This window comes from Zingiber officinale, chromosome 1B, assembly GCF_018446385.1.
Source record: "Zingiber officinale cultivar Zhangliang chromosome 1B, Zo_v1.1, whole genome shotgun sequence".
In the NCBI taxonomy this organism is placed as follows: Eukaryota; Viridiplantae; Streptophyta; class Magnoliopsida; order Zingiberales; family Zingiberaceae; genus Zingiber; species Zingiber officinale.
The window spans coordinates 105282899-105299939 of NC_055986.1; the positions used below are offsets into that span (position 1 = coordinate 105282899).

The 17041-nt window shown below is 35.5% G+C and overlaps 2 protein-coding genes across 3 annotated transcripts; one reads left to right on the plus strand and one right to left on the minus strand.

The window, feature by feature from the left end:
- The first annotated feature begins 429 nt into the window (after positions 1-429).
- Positions 430-6272, plus strand: LOC121970955 (probable monogalactosyldiacylglycerol synthase 1, chloroplastic). Of its 2 annotated transcripts, none has more exons than XM_042521993.1 (8): positions 430-975; positions 1091-1263; positions 2032-2193; positions 2270-2411; positions 4419-4643; positions 5161-5223; positions 5306-5380; positions 5892-6272. In XM_042521993.1, exons 1-8 carry the CDS (start codon positions 502-504, stop codon positions 6126-6128), a joined length of 1551 nt encoding a protein of 516 aa, XP_042377927.1. In that variant the 5' UTR covers positions 430-501; the 3' UTR covers positions 6129-6272. The 2 variants fall into 2 exon arrangements, with proteins under 2 accessions (XP_042377927.1, XP_042377934.1); XM_042522000.1 differs by having other exon boundaries at positions 5310-5380; positions 5892-6028.
- A 207-nt stretch (positions 6273-6479) lies between these two features.
- On the minus strand, positions 6480-10764 carry LOC121970972 (NADP-dependent glyceraldehyde-3-phosphate dehydrogenase-like). The gene is made up of 9 exons (XM_042522010.1): positions 10530-10764; positions 8957-9150; positions 8737-8865; positions 8092-8211; positions 7822-7958; positions 7580-7735; positions 7087-7465; positions 6814-6930; positions 6480-6725 (listed from the first exon to the last, which is right to left on the minus strand). The coding sequence occupies exons 1-9, from the start codon at positions 10672-10674 to the stop codon at positions 6612-6614; spliced, it is 1491 nt and encodes a 496-aa protein (XP_042377944.1). The 5' UTR covers positions 10675-10764; the 3' UTR covers positions 6480-6611.
- Positions 10765-17041: the final 6277 nt, after the last annotated feature.

Consider the following 17041-nt stretch of genomic DNA (forward strand, 5'->3'; position numbering starts at 1 on the left):
ATTAATTGACAAGATGTCATTAATGAATTAGGAAGATATTTATAATTAATTAATATTAATGATGCTAATTTAAATTTTTTAATATCTTTAATTAATTAATCAATTACTCAGGGCCTGCGAACGATCCTCTAGTGTCAATTTTACCAATACAGAAAGAGATAAATGTAAATATATCATGGGATAAACTCTAGATTGTTAATTTTTAGAATCGATCTTTAATTGAAATTTAGATGGCATGATGCAACGGTCATCATTCAGCAGATTTAGAAAAAGAAAAATCTCAAATCGAAACCAATTAGATTTGTTAAGTACCTTTTTCTCGGCAACTTTGATTTGATCACGTTTTTTTATTTTTTTTTAGCGATAAATTTTTTGATCGTTTCATCCGCGAGTCGTTGAATCCTTCTCTCCAGTGTAAAAAACAAAACGCACGCACCGTAAATCGACTAAAACTACTCCCTTTCATGTTCCTTTCCCCTCGCCGTCCCCCAATCTGCCCTCATGCCGCCGTCTGCCGTCGCTCAAGATCCCTCCAATCTCCTCCATCTCGGCCTCCCCCTCTACCTCGAATCGTTCCTCTCCCTGCTCCCTGCCACCGACTCTTCCGCGCGCCTCAACTCCTCTTGCGCTGTCCGCCGCCTGTCCGCCAGAGCCGCGCTCTGCGCGGCCGTATCCTCTCAGCCGCCCTCCAAGCTCCACCGACTCTGGAGCGAGTTCAACCGGTTCGTGCAGACCCACTGCGAGCGCCGCGCGGCTATTGGGCTTGCCTCGCTCGGCCTCTCGAGTGAGGCGAACCGGCTCGACATTGACGACCCTGGAGTGGTGGAGGATGATGAAGATCCATTGAAAGGGGTGGTGAAGGGTGAGAAGCGGAAGAAAGTTTTGATCTTGATGAGCGACACCGGCGGCGGTCATAGGGCGTCGGCCGAGGCCATTAAAGCTGCCTTCAACGAGGAGTTCGGGGACGAGTATCAGGTAGTGGATTGTGGCATTGTTTTGTCTTCTCAGTTCCTTTTCCCCCGTTTTTTTTTTCTGGTCATAGTAAAAGTTCGTGTACATCAGAATCATTACTTGCCTAATTCTGATGCAGGTGTTTGTGACGGATTTGTGGACAGAACACACACCCTGGCCGTTTAACCAACTTCCTAGGAGCTATAACTTCTTGGTGAAGCATGGTGCCTTGTGGAAAATGACATACTACAGCAGCGCCCCTCGTTTGGTGCATCAACCACACTTTGCAGCAACTTCTACGTTTATAGCTAGGTGAGAGTTTTCTACGTAATTTTTTCTTTGTTTTCTTTCTTTCGAAAATGTTTTTAAAAAATAAACAGATTTTTAACTGCCAATGCATTTAGTGCTGAGTAGAATTGAATCGTGCCTCTGCCAGACTACATTAATAAGTAGTGATCATAATATTTTTGATAAAGTAAACATATGAACAATGAAATCCGATAGAAAAAGGTATACAAGCACTACATGGCTTGACTTGATCCTTTTTGGTTTTAAGTAATAAGTAATACAAAATCAATGTTCACATGGGCGTAACATTACATTAATTTAAGTTTAAAAATGCTAAAATGTGTCGATACTACCTCAATTCTCTCCTTTTTCCACTTCAATTTAAAGTGGTTTTGTAAATATATGCTGATAGTCAAACAAAAAAAAGGAGTGAATTTGAATCTTAATACTGCTCTACTAATTTACTACATCTTGAAGCCCTTCAGAGGTTCAATGGGATATTTGTGACTTTAATCACATGTCAAGTGTGTTGTTATTTGTTATGCATAATGAACTTTTTGATAGACTTTTGACTAAGTAGATGCTACCAGGTTTTGGTTTGTTCCAGTTCTTTAAATAGTGATCCAGTTTTCCTTAAGAGAATTAAATTTATAACAAAAAATATACTATTTATTATCAATAAAATTTTTAATCTCTATTAATGAGTTGATATGAAAACATAGCTCAAAAATTTTCTGTTGTCCTTTCCCTGTTCCTTTTCCTCTAACTTAAATAGTTTTTGTTCATCCATAGAGAAGTTGCAAAAGGGCTAATGAAGTACCAACCGGATATTATTATTAGTGTACATCCATTAATGCAACATGTTCCCCTTAGAATCTTGAGGTCAAGAGGTCTTTTGAAAAAGATCATCTTTACCACTGTTGTGACAGATCTAAGCACATGCCATCCAACATGGTAAGCATTATTAATTTGCATCTGTTACCTGCTTTTTCTTCTTGAGGTGATTGTGTTCCTTTTATTGTTGTCTTAGGTTCCATAGGCTTGTAACAAGATGCTATTGCCCTTCTTCTGAAGTGGCAAAGAGGGCATTAAAAGCAGGACTTCAGCCTTCCCAGATCAAGATCTATGGACTTCCTGTGCGCCCTTCATTTGTTAAGCCAGTGCGATCAAAGGTGCTTTCTACTAAAATCTTCATTTTCCACTTAACAATCATCCTCTTTTGAGGTTTTACATATCTATAGTTGTTATTCATTATCAGAGGTTGTGGCAAAGCAATCATGCTCAACTTGGAACTCATAGACAAAACAAGAAATTAAAATTTTTAATGGAGTGGCAAAGCAATCATGCTCAATTTTAAAATTTTAAAATTAAAATTAAAATTAAAATTAAAATTAAAATTATCACAGGTAAATTACGGGGGGCATTTTGCCCTAGTTTAACTCTTTGCAGGAGGAGGTCAGGCACCCAACAAGATATTTTGGACCAGCTAGGAATTAACCCCAAGACCTATTAGAGAAAATGCCTATGTAGATACTAACTGTGTCAAGTGAAATGATAGTATTTATTGATCCATGTATACATGTGTCATTAGTGACAAATGTTTTTGTTATTAATTGACTATTATTTTATTGTATCATATAATAGTGTGACCAAATTTCATGACAAAAAAAAATTTAGTCATATATATAATCATCATCCAGAACTTTGTCACTGAAAATGATAACCAATGGATTGCTCCCACTTCTTGCTCTTGCATAGACCGACTATCATGTTGAAGAGAGATTTATTTGTAAAATTTATTAACAGAAGAAATATTGTACAATCTTTAATCCCAAATTCCTTTAAAAATAGAATGATGCATATTAATCTTCAATCGGATGAAGTTTGTCATCCAAGTCAATGAGAAGGATAAATTGAATTGTTAAGATGAATTGTTGTTCCACAAGGAATAAATCAATGACACCATTAAGAACAGATTGATCAATCATAGAAAGGAAGCTTTTTGACGACAAATTTATTTAATTTATTCATCGCCTTAAGTCTTTTAAGTTAAAAATATTAATGATAATATTTATGGGAGAAAAAAGCTGATATCGCTCACCACAAGCATCCCAGTATTGTCGACCCCATGGCAAGATACAGGCAGGTAAATCACTGGGATATTTTGTCTTAGTGCACCGGTCCTTTGCATGGGGGACGTCAGACATCCAATGAGATATTTTGCATCGACTCCAACACCTATTGGAGCAAACACCCATACATGTACCAACTTTGTCAACCTAGGGGGTGATGTGATGGGAGCAAACACCCATGCGGAATGTGTCATTAGTGACAAATGTTTTTTGTTATTAATTGACTATTATTTTATTTTATCATATAATAGTGTGACCAAATTTCATGACAAATTTTTTTTAGTCATATATGTAATCATCATCCACAACTTCGTCACTGAAAATGATAACCAATGGATTGCTCCTACTTCTTTTGCTCTTGCATGGACCAACTATCTTGTCGAAGAGTGATTTATTTGTAAAATTTATAAACATAAGAATATTGTACAATCTTTAATCCTAAATTCCTTTAAAAATAGAATGATGCATATTAATCTTCAATCGGATGAAGTTTGTCATCCAAGCCAATGAGAAGGATAAATTGAATTGTTAAGATTAACTGTTATTCCACAAGGAATAAATCAACGTCTCCATTAAGAACAGATTGATCGCAACAGTAATATAGAGGTATCAGATTAATAGACCTTCAGTTAGTGTAGTATTGTAAGTAGAGCATCTACAATATTAGAACTACACTATCATGTGGTAATGCTGTAACGACAAGGGAGGTGGAAAGAAGGGTTGGCAGCAACTGTGGGAGGAATAAGGTGTCCTCTTTGGATCAAGTTAGAAGTTAGAGGTTAAAGTGGACAAGGAACTCATTGCAAGAGCTGTGTCTCACAGCTTATATATTCTCTCAAAACCAGACTAAATTTAGTCCATGTGGGACTGTTGTTCTAATAATCACATTGTTTATTTGTGTCTGATGGCATGCAATTTGCTGCTAAAAGCCTGACCTTCCTACAATGCATGTTTATATCTTCAAAGGAATAACTATTTGCTACTAAAAGCCTGATAATGCTTTATATATTTATTTTGAATATATTTTCTCTTTTTGATTTACACCAGGTTGAATTAAGAAAAGAGTTAGGAATGGTTGAGGATTTACCTGCTGTTCTATTGATGGGAGGTGGAGAAGGAATGGGTCCTATTGAGGCTACTGCTAGAGCTCTTAGTGATTCATTGTACAATGAAAATGTTGAAGAGCCTATTGGCCAGATACTCATAATATGTGGCCGTAACAGAAAACTAGCTGATAGATTGCAGTCAATTGACTGGAAGGTTCCTGTTCAGGTACATTAATTTCTATTGCAGTGATGGTTGTAGTATACTCAGGTAGTATAAATAAATTATTGACCTATGAGAGTGATCTCACTCTCAAAATGACTTAGAAGTAGTAGTTAATTATGTTCTTAAGTTCTCTGAAACCATCTTCAAAATATTGGATTTAGCTCAAGGTTGATCAATCAGAATCAGGGTTTTTTTTTTTGTCTTAGTTAATTGACATCATTCATTCTTTGGCTGCAGCAAACGATAGTACTCAAAGAACCACCAGAATTGCTTAATAAGCATGTTTAAGTCATACTTTCGAAAATGGAAATGTAATCTAATTTGAAGAGACAAAATTATGTGGAAGAAAACTCAAATTACTTGTAAAGAGAGTTTCCATGATGTAGCGCCAAATTCTTAGTATTACTGGTGCTATGTTTTGTGCATTACTTGCATTATGTTATTTCATTTCAAAATAAGCCTTTGATAAATATAATATGCAACGTTCAAATAATTTCTCTAAATCCTCTTAATTTTCTAGGTAAAAGGTTTTGTCACTAAGATGGAAGAATGCATGGGTGCATGTGACTGCATAATTTCAAAGGTGAATTCTCAGTAGCTTTTGTTTCTTCCCACATTCTTCCGATTATTCCGAGGAACACCTAATCATTTTGTATATTCTATAGGCAGGGCCAGGAACAATTGCAGAAGCCATGATTCGAGGACTGCCTATTATTCTGAATGGATATATTGCAGGGCAAGTAAGTTTGCTGGACCTTTTTCTATTTGCTGGTAGAAACTACTGTTTGTTCCATATTAGCTATAATGTCTCTTCCAAACGTCTTATTGTCAAGTATTTTGGGCTAGAATTGTCAATCTTGATGGCACTCCCTATTTTCAATCATTGCATTCTGAACTTAGACTATAGGCGGGAAACTCTGTTTAACTGAACTAAAATTGCTTACCTTGTTTGTCAAGGTTAAAGGATTGTTACATGAAAGCTTATAATGTGATCAATCCTCCTAATCTTAAGAAATTCTAGAGAAATTAGTACGCTTTTAGTTTGGTTTTAAACATTGAATGATAGAATTTACACATCAAACGCAGTCTCAAAAATCTTAAAACTTTTGAAATGATTTTATATCAATGAGATCAACTATTGGATTTTTATTCCATCATTAAGATCTTTTGCATGCACTTGTTGACCTATTTTTAGGTTGTCTTTTGCAGACATACGATCTTTAACTCAATTAGTCTATGTCTTGATGACAGGAAGTCGGTAATGTTCCTTATGTCGTGGATAATGGATGTGGGAAGTTCTCAAAATCTCCCAAAGAGATAGCAAAGATAGTTGCCCAGTGGTTTGGTCCAAAATCTGACGAACTCAGGGCCATGTCTCAGAATGCTTTAAAGCTAGCTCGTCCAGATGCCGTCTTCAAAATTGTTCGGGATCTACACGAGTTGATTAGAGAGAGGAGTCTTGTGAAGCAATATTCTTGCATAGCTTGAATGAGCATGCATCCTGCAAATTTTGATTCATTTCTGCAAATTCCTGTCACAGATTGAATTTCTACTCGACCGATGCAATTGTGGCTGTTGTTGAAATTAAAGGACAAAGGTTCGATCTAGATAGTAACTTCTAAATTTTTGCCACCTCAAGCATTTGTTGATCTGAGCTATAGTATGCATGAACGATGAGCAACTGTAAATTTTTTTTTGCCTATGGGCATATATTTACATCTTGTCATGCTGTTCCTAAATCTTCCCATTGGTTAGCAGTGAAGCAGCTCTTCACCATTCATGTCAAATCTTATCTAGAAAATCAATTGAATGGAAACTAACAGTTAAATGTAATCAAGAGACCACCCAACATGAACTGTTCTCATGCTTATGAACTTGGATTACAGTAACTCTAGTAGATTGTCAAACTCAAACTCGTACAATTTAGAAATTTCATCATCATGATCATTTATACAAATCTACAAGATCCATTTAACCTATGGTGTAAGATGCAGATGGCAAGTTAATAACTGTGCTCTTGATTTTTGTCATCATATTGATGCTATTAGTTATCCCCTGTGATCCAATTCCACTTTCTTTGAGACCCTGAAATTGAGACAAGCCTAACTTAAACACATTAACAATGAATGATCAAGGTATTTGCATTTTCCTATTAGAAGCAGTGGTTTAAAACCTGGAACGGAAAATGGTCAGGCCCTCGAGCCGGTGCAGAATTTATCTGAACTGTCCCTGTCTCCATGGCATCACTGATCATGATTGCTTTGTTGATGTCTCTTGTGAAGATGCACCCCTAAAGAAAACACTAGTTAGTCCCAATTCAGTGCAAGTTTTAATGTTAGATATCATTATGATCATATCATCTGTGAGAAAGAATCAAAATTGGATATTTATGTTCTTAAAAGCTCAGTGTTATCTGTGACCTCCCTCATAATGAAAAATAGCATACCTGAAGGCCAAAGTTACTGGCATTACAATGGTGGATACCTTCCTCGACATTAGTGATCCTAATCACAGGCAGTACAGGTCCAAATGGTTCCTCCCAAGCAATTCTCATATCGGGTCGAACATGATCCAATAGCAATGGCCAGATCAGATTTCCTTCCCTGTGATACTCCTGGCAAAATGTTGCTCCTTTTTCCTTGGCATCCATAACCAGATCCTCAATGAAATTTGCAGAAGATTCTGTTACAACTGGAGTAATGTCGCAGTTCTCCTCCGGCGGTCCAACAGTCAATTTTGCCATTTTTGCTTTGACCTTCTCGATGACAACATCAGCAATGGAATCCATGATTAGAACTACCTTAACAGCTGTGCATCTCTGACCACTGTGGTGAACAAAAGGAAGACAAAATTTGAATCTTGCAGAATAAAGTCTCCAGCAAATGAAATCGGTGGAAACCTCTTCCAGGTTTCCACAAGAAATAAAGATGAGAATTGACCTGTAAGAGTAACCTCCTTTCACGATGTTTGCAGCGACTAAATCAAGGTCGGCATCTTCAAGTACAATGCATGCATCCTTCCCTCCCAGTTCCATCTGCAAAGGGATCATTCCAGCTTTCTTTGAAATGGCAATCCCAGTATCACCTCCAGTAAAGCTGATGATATAGAACAGCAACAAAACTTGGTAAAAGTGAAAGGGTGCCAAAGTTGACCTAGTTTAGAGTTGTAACAAGATATGCACCTTATACAATTCACTCCAGGGTGCATTGTTAGGAAATCACCTATTTCAGATCCTTTGCCTGTGACAGCACTGATGAGGCCTTTGGGGAAACCAGCAAGGTGAAAACAGTGAATCATGTGAAGAGCAGCGACTGCACCCTGGTCAATAATAGGGGGATGAGATTTCTCAATAGCATTTGCAAGATTAGGGAAACAGGAAAAAAAAAGGGGGGAAAAGAGAAAATACAAGAGTTTGGTAGTATAGATGAAAACTTTGCCTAAATTTACATACCTGAGTAGGAGGCTTGAGCACAAGGGCATTACCCGCGATAAGTGCAGGTGCAATTTTAGAGACAGCTAAGTTAACAGGATAGTTGAATGGAGGAATAGCCAAAACAACGCCAAGAGGAATCTAAAAATAAAGACTTCAAAATTAGAATATACTTACTGCTAGTTGAATAGATCTGTAGCTAAAGATTAATTTACAGAGGTCAGCAAATGAGATCATAGATTCATATCTGGTGTGATTAGATTATTTTAATAGTTTGCATTTGTGCATTTCCACCTTTTATCTTGAAATAACTACTTGAAAAGTATGTGTCTGTTGTGCTCCACTAATTAAACTTCCATAATTCTTGATATGAAAAAAGAGAGTTCACTGCAACCCAAGGAGAAAAATATAAATTATTTGATTTGCAATAACTAGCAGCCGCAAGCAGCTCAGATTGCATCACATATTCACATTGAGTACACACAAGTTTTTATTTATGTAGCCATGCTATAATTGGAGATCTATGGGCAGAGATTGCTCAGGTGCTTTACAAAGCTACTATAGGACAGGACAATTTACTTGTGTGCGCATCTTGTGTCTTCTGAATTTTAAATTGTAAGGGTGGGCTTATTTACCAATACAAAAGAAGAAAACAAAGATGATCACCTTAGAACTCAGGCAATACTTGGAGCGTTCATTACCAGGGAAACTATCAGATACCAGGAACTTGCCCTCTCCGAGTACCCTAACTCCTTCCTCAGCAGTATATGATACTAAATCCCCTGACCTTACCACCTTCAAATCAGTCGGTAGAGTACATTAACTAAGATAGAGATGCATAGAAGCAAACAGAAGAAAGTAGCCAGACAGCCATAATAAATTCTACCTCAGTGACTGCATCCCTTGCTGGTTTGGCAATCTCTTTGACAAGGCACTCGGCAATGGGGCTCTTGTGCTCTTTCAGGATTGCAGCTGCCTTGTGGAGGAGCTCCGCACGCTTCCAGAGTGGTGTTCTTGCCCACAGCTTTTGAGCTACCTTTGCAGCCTCCATCACCTTGTTAACTTCCTCCTGTGTGCATGCTGTACCAAATAGCTAGCATATCAAAAGAAAGAAAGTGGGAAGGTAAGATATTAAATGCACAAAATAGTTTTTCCCCTTTTTCTCACACAAAATACAGTATAATAGGGCACTGGATTAGCAAAACATCTTACCATCAGAGAATCAATAACAATGAACTTGCAGATGTATTAGGCCTAAAGTACAAAAAGTGTTTCTAGAATGATTGTCCTCCCTCTCTATCATTCTTATTCTCCCTAGTCTTCTTCTTCCTCCCTTCTTTTCTCTTTTCTTTCCCAACTTCAACTACTGCATCGAAAAATGCTGTGCACTCAATGGACGAGCTGTAGAAATGACTAAAAAAGTGGTCTCTTGCTGATTTCTTCTGCATCAAACAAACACAGGAATCAATCTGCAATCCCTTATATAGGCATGTGCACAAGTGAAATGGCCCCTTGGGCTGGCACACTTGGTACTTGCACATGGTGTTGTTGCAATAGGTCATGAGGTCGATTCTGTGCGAAATGTATCGCATGCAAAGAACCACTGTGCTGGGTGAAGCCCTCCATGATTTACTTCCTTTCAGATCGCATGGGGCAGTCTTGGAGGGGCTCTCCGGGTGAGGGTTATAACTGTTTTTTTTTTGGCTGCATTGTGCACAAGTGGAATGAGAGGTAGGTGGATCACACTCAAGTTTGGTGTTTGATAAACAAACTGACGAGGTGAGTGGAACTAGGAAGAGCTTTATTGTCAATGGACTGGTGAGGAATGTAGATGAATGAATGGGATTGAGACGAGCGCCCACGAGAACTTTGGCCTACTTCTCTGATTCTATGGCATGTCGCACCAAGTTCCTCTTTCTCATGTCGCAGAACAAAATAGTCAGATGGTCCTAGAGAAGAAAAGATGGGATGAGGAAGTGGGGCAATGAAATGTTGTGGTAATTTCAGTCATCAAGCTCAGTAAAACTTTGATCTGAGCGTTTTAGATTCTTATTGACCAAACAAAATTGTTGGTTTCCTGAGAATTCAGGAATCCCCTTAATCTTGAATATGAAGATGATGAATGAGATCTCAAAGAGCTGATTTGCCACGCGCCCCTTTAGAAGCGTGCTGATGAGATTGGCACGCCTAGTCGGAGGCAATCCTCTGAAAATGGCAGCCTCAATCCTCCCAAAAAGGCTAATTTTTTAGGGGAAGTTTCAAGTAGTCGCAAAACCTCCAATTATAGGTAATCTAGAGTTCTAAAACAAGAGGAAGATGAACTTATTGAAAAAGAAAAAAGAAAAAAGAAAAAAGAAAAAAGAAAAAAGGTTGCGATCACAGGAATCCAGAGATTCCTTGAGCACAAAATAACATGTTCCAAGGGGGAAAAAAAGTTTGAGAAGGAGCTCAAGCATCACCTTGAACCTTGAACTGAGGTTTCCTGGTGGTGGGGTTGATGATGGAGACAGACTTCCCGGAGGCTGATGTCTTCCACTCCCCGTCGGCGTAGTACTTATACACCTCCCCGTCGATTATCTCGCCGAAAACGTGAGTCCCCGCCATGATCGCTTCTCTGCCTTCGCCCGCCTACTTCTTCCACTGCCACCAAGCTGAGACTTGCACTTACCAGGAAGCTTCCAGAAGTTGACCGTGGCAATTGACGGACGGATTTAAACGGAAGAAAAAGAAAAAGAAATTTCCATTTTTCAATCGCAAAATTCTACTCTTTTTCTTTGAAAAAAAAACTAATGAAATATTAAAATCACCGACATACGCTCCAAAATGTCTTATATAATTTTTTGCGACAAAAATAAAAGGACATTCCTAATAATAAAAAAAAAGAGGGTTGAAAATGACGTGCTGCCATATATTTTAGGTCGAGAATAGTTTTTTTTTTTTTTTGGTGATATTTATCATGATAAAAGATGAATACATTCATTTCCAGACTTTAATGTTTTCGTCAATATGTTCCAAGACCTTCCGGTGCTACTTAACCACTATAATCATTTGTTACCGTGTGTAAAAGTTTTATATAACATTTAATAAAATATTATTATAATATTATAATAGTTATTTAATAAAAAAAATCTGTTATCTTAATAGCCCCTTAGTGTTAACCTTATGAATATGAAAAAAAAATAAATATAAATATATAGGAGTTAGACAAATGGTGGGATAAATCCCAGATTATTAATTTATGAGAATCGACCTTTAACAATTGCACCAAAAATATTATGTAACCACCGTCTACGTTGCGCCCTGAAACTATAACAATTCGTTAATAGATTTTACACGCTATAATTAAAGTTATTAATTTGGGTTGGATGTCTCATATTGATACGCTTGCTAAATACTTTAGAAACTTGGGTTGAAAATTCTCCAAAATTAATTAAGTAGAAAATTTAATGGGCTCATAGGTTTCGACTCGCTTAATTGTAATCCAAATTTGAAACTTTTATTTTATTTTATATATATATATATATATATATATATATATATTATATTTTAGTGGGTTTGTGAGTTGGTATGCTTAGATTGAGTTGAGTTGGGTTAAAGATTTTTTAATTTGTCAACTTATCCTACCAAATGATCGACCCACCCCGCTGATAGATCTGTCTGATAGCTTTAATTATAATAGCTACTAGATCAATGATGTAACTATTTTCAAGTGATTTTAATCTATTTAAAATAATTTTGATAAAATTCAAATGATTTTGATTTATATACATTATAACAGCTACAGAGTAAATATTATTACTAAATTTTAAATGAAATAATTAATTTTTTTTAATGACGTAGCAGTTAGAAAGTAACTTCTATACATTTACATTATATCTAACCGCTAACGAGTGACTTTTATACGTTATAATTAAATTTTAAATCTGAAACTTTCAATACTATTCTATCGAATACTCTTTATTAACTAGTCAAAATTAATTAAATTTTATTAAAATTATTTTAAATTAAATAAATCATTTTAAAATAATTATAACAAGGATTACAGAAACAACTACTTAACACTTTTTATACGTTGTAATAATTTTGAAAGTAAAAAATAACGTTGAACTACTCAGTTGCTATAGGAGTACTATTTGTTATACATGCACTTATTAAAGGGACATTTTGGATGATATGTATAATTTAAGACGTCTATGTTTTTAATATTTTTTTATCATTTATTAATTTATCTCCACGATAATTAACGCTATTAAATCATTCAGAAATAAAATTATCCAGAAAATGCACATGAATCAATTTAATTATTTACGCCGAATCTTATAAATAATAATAATAAAAAAAAGATAAACCGGTGCACGACATCGAATCCTATAAATAATAATTCAAAATTTCCTATTTTAAGACAACCCTGCAAATTAAATTTATAATTCAAAATTTCCTATTTTAAGACAACCCTGCAAATTAAACTAGAATTCAGAACCCGTCAGTAATTTAAAGGTTAATTACAAAATAAATCACTTGAAAATGGATGCGTCCTTGACAACGATCCAGGTCAGCGGGTGGGGGCACGAGGACTAGATAGTGAAGATCTAATTGAGAATTAGATAATGTAAGTCGTAGCGGAATAAGATAAGTGGAAAAATCCAAGTAAGTGAAAGGTTGATCGAACACTAGGTGATCGAAAATCTAATGGGAGTTGGCGAAGATGGAAAGTCTAAGTGGGTCAAAGGTTGATCGAATACTTGGTATTACCATCGAAAGAATTTAGATATTTCTACAATAGTATGATATTGTCTATTTTGAGACTAAATTCTCATGATTTTATTTTTGATCTTTACCCAAAAAGTCTCATACCAATAGAGATATCTTTCTCCTATAAGCTCATGTCTTTCCCATGTATTTTCAATATGGGATTTTGTTTGTAACCTTACAACCCTAATAATCTCTCCTAAAACGAAGGACCATAGGGCCCCCCTCAAGCGGAAAACCTATATATTTGACGTCCGATCCTTGACCCACCACGCCTTCTTGCTTCTAGGTCTAACCGATCTACTAGGTCTTCTTGTCTTTCGGTGCACCTAACCTACTACGATTTCTTTGCTCCTAGTCCAACTAACTTACTAGGTCTTCCTAGACCTTACCTTAGGCTAGGTCCGGCTCAGACCCGGTCCGAACCCGGCTTGGGCTGGGTCTGGCTTGAACCCGACTTGAGCCTGTAATCGGGTCAATGGACTGGTTGTCGGTTGATCCGGGTCACCGGGTGATTGCCCATTGACCTAGGTCACCGGTCCGAGCCAGAATCGGCCAGTAGGATGTCGGGTCGGTTCCAGTTCCAAGCCCCCCAAATCGGTGGACTACCGGTTAATCGCTGGTTTGACCTGCCGATTTTTTTTTATTTTGTGTCCGTCGGAATCGTCGGTTATCTGTTGAGGGGAGGGGGGGGGGGGGGGGGGGGTATTTTTTTCAACGATTAAGTTCATTTGACTTTTTTTTATCAATGACTAGAATTTAGTATCTGTTACTATCCAAACTCTATAAATAAAGAGTTCATTTCATTATTTTCACACACATCTTCTCTACTCTCATTTTAAATTTTGCATTCTCTACTCATTTTTGACTCCATGTCTCCATTTCTAAACACTTTCGTTTCTAATTTTCAACTACAATGGAAGGAGGCCATGGAGGTTCATCATCTCGATCTCAGAGGGGAAAGGAAATAGTGAATCCGCACGAGAACTCCATCATTCAATCCACCGATAATGAGACTGAGCACCTGCCAATTCTGACACCCGAAATACAAGGAAGTACCGATGCAATTACTTCTAAGGTTCACGAAATTTCTCCTCTAAAATCTTCTATTTTCACTAAACATTTTGAGAAAGTCTCTCTTCCATTGGAGAAATTACATGCAAAATGTAAGCACTACAATGCTTCCTACAAATTCCAAGTCGGTAGTAGCTATGGGTTGTTGAAATAACACGTAGAAACAAAGCACTAGATGGAATATGGAATCTGTTGGATCGTGAAAGTCGATAAAGGAGAGGGGAGGGGGGTGAATATCGATTTAAAAGTCGAAAAGAAGATTGAGTACGCAGCGGAAAAAATACTAACACAAGTAATTTTTTACTTGGTTCAAAGCTTTGGTCGACTCCTACTCCAAAGCCCGCACTCGTTGAGTGCTTTCATTGGGCAATCCACTAGCAATTCGAAATATTACAAATGATAGTACAATTGCTTTTAAAAAAAATACCGACAACAATAAGGAATGAAAAAGAGGCGTGTTGTCGGAGGAGCTTCGCAGCGTCGCAGGAGCGCAACACGGCAGAGCAAGCGTTGGAAGATCTTGTTGTTCGTTGTTCTTTGCTTCAGGGTGCATCCTCCTTATATAGGAGGCTCTGGGCGCCGGTATCCCTTCCGGGTGTCTGGAGTGTGACGTAGCCCGTCCAACCAGAGTGCTCCACGTGGCGCCGTGCATCGGGGATAACTTTTACATTCCGGGTGCCCGGACCTTTGTTTTTTCAGCAACCTGTAAAATATATTAGTCCGAGGCAAAATTCAAAACTACCTTACAAAACAAAGTGTTAGCACAGTTAAGTTATAAGAGTAATAAAAGTAGTAATTAGATTCCGTCTCCTCGAGATCGGAATCTAGTCACGATCTCAACTTAGATTTTCGAAATGGATCTAAGTTAGATAGACGCCTAAAGTTCCCTTCCCGGGAACGCGTCCTCACAGTCACTCCCCTCCAGTGACTTACCTGCCAGACGTCCAGTCAGCCCTTCGACCCGTCTGAACTTCGTACCAGACGTCTGGTCAACTCTTCGACCCATCTGGACTTCGTGCCAGCTATCAGGTTAGCCCGTTGACCTAACTGGACTTCGTGCCAGCTATCATGTCAACTCGTCGACCTAGCTGGACTTCGTGCTAGACGTCAGGTCAGCCCGTTGACCCGTCTGGGCTTCTCCTCCACACTTGGTCAAAGTGTTAGATCAATATGAAACTAACTTAACCTACTTTGTCATTCATCAAAACTTGAGTTAGACTGTAAGTGCTAACCGCACCAAAATCTCCCCCTTTTTGATGCAATGAAAACCTGGGTTAAGTTAGTGAAAAAAATGCAAGTAAAACAAGCTTTTTATAAGGTTTTTTAAGTTAGTCTTGTTTTTATATTTGGTATTTCGTTATTTTAAACTAACTTAAACCACCTAACCCTCCCCCTATGACATTCATCAAAAATAACATAGAAAAAAATAAGTGATTTTGGGAAGTAAAAGAAATTCATCAAAGAATTAAAGTCAGATTGACTTAGGGGAGTCTAAAGTAGAAAATATAGAACATTTTACTTTAAACTTTAGCTTTTACAAAAAGAGCTAAGTTTAAGAAATCGTTAACTTAGAAAGATAATTTTAGAAAGATAACTTTGTAACTTTTAGAGTAATTTTCAACAATAAACTTTTGTAAAATTAACCTAATTTTTAATATAAGCTTTGCAGGTTTAAAACAATTTTTAAATACAATCTTTCAAAAATAAGGATTATAAAAACTAATTTTCATATATACTATCTTTAAAAAAAAAAAAAAAAGAGATTATTAAAGCTAAGTTTATATAATCTAAATTTCAACTTAGTGGATAAACTCAATTTTCAAACTTAAGTTTGTAAAATCTAATTTTCAAAACTAACTTTGGAAAATCTAATTTTTAAAATTAAGTAAAATATATTTTTAAAAACTAAGTTTGTAAAATCCACTTTTCACATTCAATTTTCAAAAACTAAATAAGATCCAAAAAAAACTTAGTTAGTTTAAAAGGATTTAAAATACTTTTAAGTAAATATTTTTTAAAAACTAATTTCAAAATATTTTTAATTAAGGGAAAATAACTATGAGATCAATTTATCCTCCCCTGAACCTGACATAATTTTAAAATGAAACTTTTGAAAATATTTACCAGAAAAATATTTAAAGTAAGATTTTCAAAGTCTATATATATATATATATATATATATATATATTATTTTTAAAAAATGAGGTAGGATTTTAGAAAACCAATCTAAGAAATTTAAATAAACTTGAGGAGACAATTTTTTTTTATTTTTTTTTAAATTGATTCTCTCTCTAAATTTGATATTCTCCTGAATTTATTACTTCCCTTTAATTTATTTCTCTCCCTTAAGTTAACACTAAGGTTTGGGTTAAACTTCAAAGCCTTAACACATTTTCCTACCTAAGTGTTTAAGGGATTCAGTGTTAGTAACACTTATATTTATCGAGTATATTATTTATATAAATATTTCTATACATTTGGTATAATTATTTGATACAACTAAGATTATTGAAATTAATCAATAATCAATTATTCTTAATAATAAGTAATAAGTAATTTGTTACAAACTTAATAATAGTTAATCATTATCAATAATTTATTGATTAACTTTTATTTTACTTACTTATCTGATTAAATTTCATATTAATTGACTTAATATCAATGGATTAAAAATAATATTTATAATTTGTATTTTGTTTTTCATTTGCTTAATCTTTAAGTTTTGATTAAATAACTTAAGTTACATTTAATTAGGATTAGCTAAGTTTAGAATTAGTATTAATTTATTGAGGTTCAATTTGAATCAACCGTTAATAATAATAAATTATGATTTAATTACAGTGAAATTAAGATTTTGACTAATGTTAAAATTAATATTGATTGTGTTAAATTAAGGTTAAGTTTTAAGGTCAGGTCTAATTTAGATTACAGTTAATTTTTGAAGTTTTGTACTTCAATTATTTACTTATTAATTATTTAATTCAGTTTAGAATTTTAAGTTAATCAAATGTTAATAATTTCATTAGGATTTAGATTCAGTTTAACTTTAACTTTACTTGAAATGCTTTTTAAGTTAAAACTAATTTTTTAAACTAATTTTTAAGTTAAAAAGATTTTAAAATAATTTTTTAAAGATTTTTTAAAAGGA

Bases quoted from the DNA above. Each gene is read 5' to 3' on its own strand.
- LOC121970955 (XM_042521993.1), top strand. From the start codon at position 502: ATGCCGCCGTCTGCCGTCGCTCAAGATCCCTCCAATCTCCTCCATCTC. The intron at 976-1,090 runs GTAGTGGATTGT...ATTCTGATGCAG, and splicing joins AGTTCGGGGACGAGTATCAG to GTGTTTGTGACGGATTTGTG. The intron at 4,644-5,160 runs GTACATTAATTT...TTAATTTTCTAG, and splicing joins ACTGGAAGGTTCCTGTTCAG to GTAAAAGGTTTTGTCACTAA.
- LOC121970972 (XM_042522010.1), bottom strand. From the start codon at position 10,674: ATGGCGGGGACTCACGTTTTCGGCGAGATAATCGACGGGGAGGTGTAT. The intron at 9,151-10,529 runs GTGATGCTTGAG...TATTTGGTACAG, and splicing joins ACCTCAGTTCAAGGTTCAAG to CATGCACACAGGAGGAAGTT. The intron at 7,959-8,091 runs GTATGTAAATTT...ATTATTGACCAG, and splicing joins TGCTCAAGCCTCCTACTCAG to GGTGCAGTCGCTGCTCTTCA.